General features: G+C 39.1%; 1 protein-coding gene across 1 annotated transcript; it reads right to left on the minus strand.

The window, feature by feature from the left end:
- Positions 1–5793, minus strand: LOC121678100 (cytochrome P450 2J2-like). The gene is made up of 9 exons (XM_042057318.1): positions 5482–5793; positions 3650–3812; positions 3004–3156; positions 2560–2720; positions 1886–2062; positions 1503–1644; positions 1110–1297; positions 807–948; positions 1–390 (listed from the first exon to the last, which is right to left on the minus strand). Exons 1-9 carry the CDS (start codon positions 5671–5673, stop codon positions 215–217), a joined length of 1494 nt encoding a protein of 497 aa, XP_041913252.1. The 5' UTR covers positions 5674–5793; the 3' UTR covers positions 1–214.
- Between the last annotated feature and the right edge of the window lie 1778 nt (positions 5794–7571).

Consider the following 7571-nt stretch of genomic DNA (forward strand, 5'->3'; position numbering starts at 1 on the left):
AATAATAATATAAAATAATACAAATTGTATTAGTTCCAGAGTTTGAATTTTCTATTCTAAGTTATTCTGCCTTACATACAATCCTTGGTCAGATATAGTCACTATTATATGTACTTTGTCACAGGGAAAGCCCTAAAATGAGTGTTGAAATGTATGTTGCATTTATCCTATAAATGTTGCATAAGTTTAATATATTGAAAAGATCAATACTCCGTCATCGTGAGTGAGCAAATATTTTGAAAGGGAATGGGGTGCGTGTGACTCCCACATCTCCTTCCAGGCTTAACTCGACTCCTTCTTGAGTAGAAACCCTAAATTTCTGAAACAGGCTCACGAAAAACAAAAACAGTTCCATCCTAGCCAGCTGTTCCCCAAGGCACACCCGCTTTCCTGTGAGAAAACACAAAGAACCACCAGTGTGAGTTTTCTTCACTGATCTAAAGCTGTACTTTCTCATTTGCAAGGTAGCCCATTCAAACAAAACATGGAAGGTATCAGGGAAAGACTTCAGATATTAATTTAATTTACTCTGTGTGAAGTGTGGATTCTGGAATCTAATAAACAAAATGTTTTGATCCTAAGATGGAAGAGTCTCTACAGCACAACAATGCGGAGGTTGAGGAGACCTTTTTTTAAAAGATGCCTATGAATTGCACAAATGTAATGATTATGAGTACACTACATGGCAAAACAATAGTTCATCATAACTATTTAAGAAAACAAATAACAACCAGTTGGCAGTCACTGGCATGCCAGAATAATTCCACAGATTACACAGTGCACTTGCGTTGGACATTTAATCCTACCAGCAGAGAAGGGCATGAATGCGTCTCGTCTCCTGAACTTGCCCTCGGAGTCCAGAAAGTGACCTGGGTTGAATTCCCCTGGTGTCTCCCATTCAGACTTATCAAACAGCACTGAGGTCAGATTGGTCATCAATGCTGTACCCTAAGAAGACCACCAACACCCATCACCAATGAATAGTCTATTAATAGAATTAGTCTATAGTCTACTGTATTAAATATAAAGTATTTTTCTGCAGTTGAAATAAAACAAATTAAATCCAACGGGAATGAGAATCTTTGTCAGTTTGACTGAGAAAACCCAACCTTGGGTATTAAGTATCCTCCCAGTGTTGTGTCCTTTTCAGCTACCCGCAGGGCATTCAGTGGTATAATATTTCCTACTCTCTGAATCTCGTGGATCACAGCGTCAGTGTACGGCATATTGGCTCGGTCAGCCATGCTGGGTTGGCGTGACTGCCCGACTACATGGTCAATTTCTGCTTGCACCTTCTCTGTAATTCAACAGAATGTCAAACATCTGAAACATCTAACTTGCACAGCTTACAATCAGTAATGCACTGTAACCCCTCATGACTGTTAAACCTATTCCTCACAACCTTATCTCAGTCTGTATTTTCACTCAATCCAACCATGTACCCTTGTTTTAATATGTACTGTACCCTTTTACTTATTCTTAAGGATCACCAAGGCTCTCACCCTGCACATCTGGGTTTTTGATCAGCAGTATCAGGCCCCACAGCAGGGTTGTGTAAGTGGTTTCTGTCCCAGCAACAAACAGGTCCAGTGAGTTTAGAACCAGATTGGTCTCAGTAAACCCATCAGTGGGGTCACACGATCCCTAAAGAACAGAAAACATGATCATACCCAAGAACTGGTAGGTAGAGGCATTCACATTACATATGCACTGATTGTAGCTGCACAGCGTAAATAGTAATACATGTAAATAAGAACACATACACAACTTGATAATGTAACTAATAAATAATACCTAATAATTGAAAAATGTGTCATGATAAAGCATGCATTACACACAAAACTGAAAAAGTAGTAATTTACTATTTATATAAGAAGATATTTACACTATTCATCTCAGTGATGTAGGCATCAATGTAGTCTCTGGGGTCGTTTGGGTCAAAGTTGTCCTTGTGCCTCTCCACCTCTTTCCTTATAAATGCACCAATGTGTTCATAGTGGCTAAACAGGTCATTGTGTCGCCCAGGCAGGTACTTCATTATGGCAGGAAAGGCCTCATACAGCTGGTGAGAGAGGACAGGGCAGTCAGTAATTTGTACTCACAAACTGAACATCAGTAACTGAATGCATCTGAAAAACAACTGATCCTAATTATATTACAATGCAGGCATGTGTACAGGTAGACCACAGGTAATGCTCGAGCACCTTCCCCATGCTGTCCATCCTGATAAATGTTCCTTTTGTAGGACAAGTTTGTTACGGTAATTATTAATATTAACTCGAAACATTAAATTAATGCTTCATTATTAGTTAATGAATTAATAATTGATGAAAAAGAAAGGAGTAAGGAGCTTTGGGAATGGAGGGTTGGGTTGCATGAGGCCAGTACTTCAAGGAGAGTTTCACTGATCAGCAGTGTAAGAAATAATGATTAAAGATGCACTCCAGTAATTGACTAACCCCTAAAAACGAATCCTACATGTAGACCTATTATCTGAAAACATGTATGGATTGATTGTTTATATTATGCTCTTCCCCTCAGAATTAGGTGTTTTAATACCTGTAGCCATATTGTTCCCTCGAGATATATTAAGTCATTCAATGCGCGGAGAATCTTCTGGAAAGTATGATCAGTATAATCATAACGCTGTCCAAATACCATCTGACAAATTATATTGGAAACAGCATTGTTGAGTAGCGCTTTTGGATCAAATGGATCACCTAGAAGGATGGTGTAGAGAACAAAATACTGTACATGAGTTTGTGAATGCAATAACAAAACAAACACACTTAATCCTAGTGGGATGAGTTTTATCTATAATAATCCCTCTTGTGCAGCCATTAAGGTAAGACACACACACAAACAATAATTAGCTTTTTTACAGTTATTTCCATATCCCATGGTTGATTTCTATGAGGCTATCAGAGAATGTTACACATTGCCACTAAAATCAGTAATCAGTCAGTTACTAGACAACTTGCTGATCCTCTTCCTGGCCTGTACCTTTTTGCCTCTCCATCTCCTCCTGAAGGTAGCGGCACTCCTCACAGATGGCATTCTCCATCGTCTTCTTCCCCAAGCCCAAGTTTCTGAGTGTGGTCAGCGTGTAACGACGATGCCTCCTCCATCTATGTCCATTACTGAAGAACAGACCGGCTGTTGTATGGAGATGAACAGGTGGTTTGAGCGTAATGAATATTCACTGCTTCAGGGGGGCCTAATTTAAATTGCGGGCAAAGTGCAAGTGCAAAGTCTATAAACAAAAGCAAAGTTCTCGCACCTGAACTAATGCTGTCATGTGGGAGCATTGAACTGACTCATCAGTGTTTGTGCTTAAGGTCTTGCCCATGGTGTTAAATTACCAATTGAGTTTACATAGCTATTAAATTAGCATTAGTTAGACTTAAGACTTTGTGCTTTGCCCATCTTAGGGCCCAGGGTGTATGACAATGAGTGTATGTGAGAAGGCACATTGTCGCCATCAGTGAGTTTCCCAGGGGATCAGACTTATGACCTTGGTATTAACATATCCATCAGTTAAGGTAGAGATAGAGATGCAGCACAGGTAAATCAGTGGAACATTTCACAAACATAAACACACAGCATGACACTGATTAATAATAATAAAGAAACCCATCAATTTTCTCACCATTTCCTGGGTAAACTCTGTCAGCGAATGGGCTAAAGGGCCGGTCCACAAAGTTCTCAGCCTGGCCCACAAGGGCCTCTTTCACCAATTCATAGCCAGTGACAAACACCATTTCATCTCGGCCCAGACGTATAGCAAAAATCTTGCCATAAACCTCAGCCAACTAAAAACAAACAAAAAAATGATGAGTTACTATTCCTTTTCATTTGTTCTGAAAGAGATTGGCTACCCCATGGGTAGAGTGAGGGAGTGGCTTCGGGGTTCAAGCCCCAAGTCTTTTTTCAAAAGCCCTGTTTTTTTGTGCTATACTGTAGATGCAAATTACCTCTAAAATTAGAATTTCATTTTTCTCAGTTGAATTGCTCACAAAGTACTCATCACACAAATATCACAAGTATATGGCATGAACCGGCACAACTTGAGCTTTCCAATGGAATTATGCTTCTTATAAATGGTTTGCAGAAAAAAACACTTTGAAACTAGAATTGCGGTTCCGAGGAACTGCAAGAGTGGGTTTGATCAGGGGCATGGAACTCGGCCTCATCCAAGGATTCCAATGGTACCTCGTTTATGAAAATCGGACATACGGGTCAAAAGTTACATGCACACACCTTCATATACACAGACAGCCCAGCCCAGCCCATTAGAGCTCTGCCAGATTTGGGGGAAAATATCCAATTGCGATTTTTCTGACAAATATGGCAATTGTGATTTGGTTTGCGATATAATTCTTGAAAGTCAAGCCTCAGTTCAATATTCCAAATGTTGCCAACTTGGGCCACCTAAGAAAGAATCTTAGATCTGCCAAGATTATTGGGGCAGAGTTGGACGCTGTATGATCAAGTGCAGCCATTTAGCATTAATTAGTTCAAACAGTGGATTATGGTCTTTTGGGCCCCCACCGTCGACTTCAAGGCAGCGCTGCCTTGACGTCGACAGTGGGGGCCCAAAAGACCAAGCGAAACTGCGATTTTGATTAAAAATCGATTCATTGTGCAGCCCTAGGCTACTTTAATGTTGACTGGGCAATATTTTTAATGAATAAAATTACTACATGCCCCACTAGCGATGAATATTGATAGGCCAGATAAAATTGAATCAATATCACTTGATAATATGAAAACTTCTTTGCTTAAAGAGGCTTTTCTCATTTTAACGTGAAAATATCACGTTAATGACTAATCATGACATAGGCCTAACATTATTTCTTATGATAATGAAAGATCACGTAATAGTTTCATGCTATATCATGTTATTGCATAGCCTACATTTGTATTTTCCTGGCGCTGCAGCAATAGGCCCAAGTGTTTAGATTGCTCACAAAACATTGTGGCCTACAAGGCTATTTACAGAATTAGACTAGGCCTAGCCTACTGTTAAGTTAGTCTTCGTAAACATAGCAACACAAACTGATGTGGATAGAGCCTATTTTGCTACAGAACTTTCTCCTTTCTCCTCGCCCAATTAATGATTAACCCTTAAAGGAGTACCGGAATGTTGAGAAATTAACGTTCTAAAGAATATCTGGGTTCATTGAATTCAACATAGAATTTTAGAACCTTCAATTGTTGCGGAACTTAGAACGTTCAAAAACCTACACCGTTAACCCTGTGACGGGAATGTTGGGAAATTAACATTCTAAAGAATATCTGGGTTCATTGAATTCAACATAGAATTTTAGAACCTTCAATTGTTGCGCAACTTAGAATGTTCAAAAACCTACACCTTTAAGGGTTAAGGACAGTTGCGAAAGAATGACATAAATAAATGAATGGATGCGACTGTCAAAGCTACTGAATAGCAATGTATTAAATCACATGCCGCTTTCTCACCTTGGTGAAGTAAATATGTGGCTGTTTGGAATCGATGTTGAAGATGTTTCCCACGAAGGGTAATGCCAATGGCCCTGGGGGATAGTTGGCAGGTTTTCGATTCTTGAGGAAGTCGGCAATTACAAGGAATATGAGGAGAAAAAGCAAAATGCTCTTCAAGTCGAGCGATTGCAGTAGCAGACTAATCTGCATTTTCGGAACACAGTTGTCGTAATGCGAACGAACCGAGTTGGCTTTAGCACTGGCTGTCTAGGTCCTGCTGTCAAGCTCCATAAAAAAGGCGTGAACGAACTAGGGCACGTTTATACCGAGAACCCGACAAAACAACACCTGCTACCTGGACTGGGGGATGAGAAAAGGACACAAGACAAAACATGCTGTAAAAATTGTTTTCTTAATTAGAACTGCAATAGCCTACAGTAGCCCATGTGCAATAACAACAAAATGAAAACATTACTAGAGGCTGTTAAACAATATCATGTAAACATTATTGTATTGTAAAAGAGGAGCTGTGCAACAAACTTACAAAACAACATCATCATCAACAACAACAACAAAACATGCATGTTCCATGGGCATTCTTTAGGGCTTACAGTATTTTACAGTAGCTTATTGATAATATTCCCAAGTCCCATTCTACTGTCTCTGAGTCAATGAAACAGTGACTTTTAATAGTTTTTGCAAACTTTATACAGCACAATATTTTCTGTTGGCAATTGCGCTATGGGAGTATTTCAAAAGCACTCCCTGAGGTACACCAAAACAGCATCAAAAGTACTGCAAGATGCAAATTTGCTTCCCTTCAAGGTTGAACATTTTTTCCTTCACTGTTTTCATTGTGAGATTTTGATATATCTCCAAAAGATGATTTTTTTTAATACCTGTGTTTTTAATCAACTTTACCAGGGGTTCCTGCTTGACAAAACCAAAAAGCCTTATTATAACATTTGTAGTGTAAAACTGCAATTTCTATTGAAAAACTATTTTTTTGAAAAACAGTCTGCTGTCTCCAGTACTTTTGTGCTAGACATGACATTGCAATATGCTTTTCCAACTTGTCTGACAAGGCTCACATAATATACCATCATATAGGCCTAGTCTGCATATAGGTATATAAAGAGGTGGCATATAAAATCCAAGCCTATACAAGGGGCATATTGTCTGTAAATTACTTTGTGCTCGTTCTTTTCAGTAGCTTGATTTTGCGATCAGTAGGAATGATGATGATATATGTGTCCTGTCATCCTTTATAATCCTTGTGTTTTCCAAAGACAGGCTGGACCTGGTATTCAGCTCTGTAACCTCTGTTTCACCCTTGCTCTCAATGCACTTGCCTGTACAAATATTTATTCCTAACTGATATGATTTGCACTGTTGACTGACTGATTGGTTGATTTATTGGTTTTTATATGCTTTTATGTCTGTTTATTATTTACGAATGATTTATTTTTCTATGCTGTGGATTCTCTTGTGTCTGAAATGGAATTGTCAGATTAAATTATCCACTGAGGGAAAAAACAATAAAAAACTACTCAGACACCATACTTCCACTTTGGAATAAAGCTTTTGAAATGGTACATTGATACAACAAGATACATTTAAAAAGGAAACTCATTTTGCCTGACACAATGTCCTTTTTCAGATATAGGTACGCACATTGTATGATATGGGTATATAATTTAAGTATCATGGCAAAACCTGGCCCATGTCTTCCTAACAACTGCCAGTGTAACCTGCTTTGTGTTGACTACAACACACTCGCCCGGACTTGAACCCGCAACTTTCAGCACCTCAGATTGGGAGTTGACCGTGCTAATAAGTGAGCTAAAAGCCCAGACTGCTAGAATCACGTAGCATTAGTCTCTTAAGGCGTCAAGAGGGAGGTTTACTTTACGTAGGCTACACACTGTACTGTACTTACACCACTAGATGCAAACTCTGGGACACATTATCAGTAAATACAGCTATCTCATTCTCAGTTATAAAGCCATATTTTCTCAGTCCCTATAATATTCAAGCAAAACAGGGAAGGTGTCAGGGACAGACATTAACATACTCTGTGGTGCTGAATGTGATCTTTGTCAAGTGTG

This window comes from Alosa sapidissima, chromosome 12, assembly GCF_018492685.1.
Source record: "Alosa sapidissima isolate fAloSap1 chromosome 12, fAloSap1.pri, whole genome shotgun sequence".
In the NCBI taxonomy this organism is placed as follows: Eukaryota; Metazoa; Chordata; class Actinopteri; order Clupeiformes; family Clupeidae; genus Alosa; species Alosa sapidissima.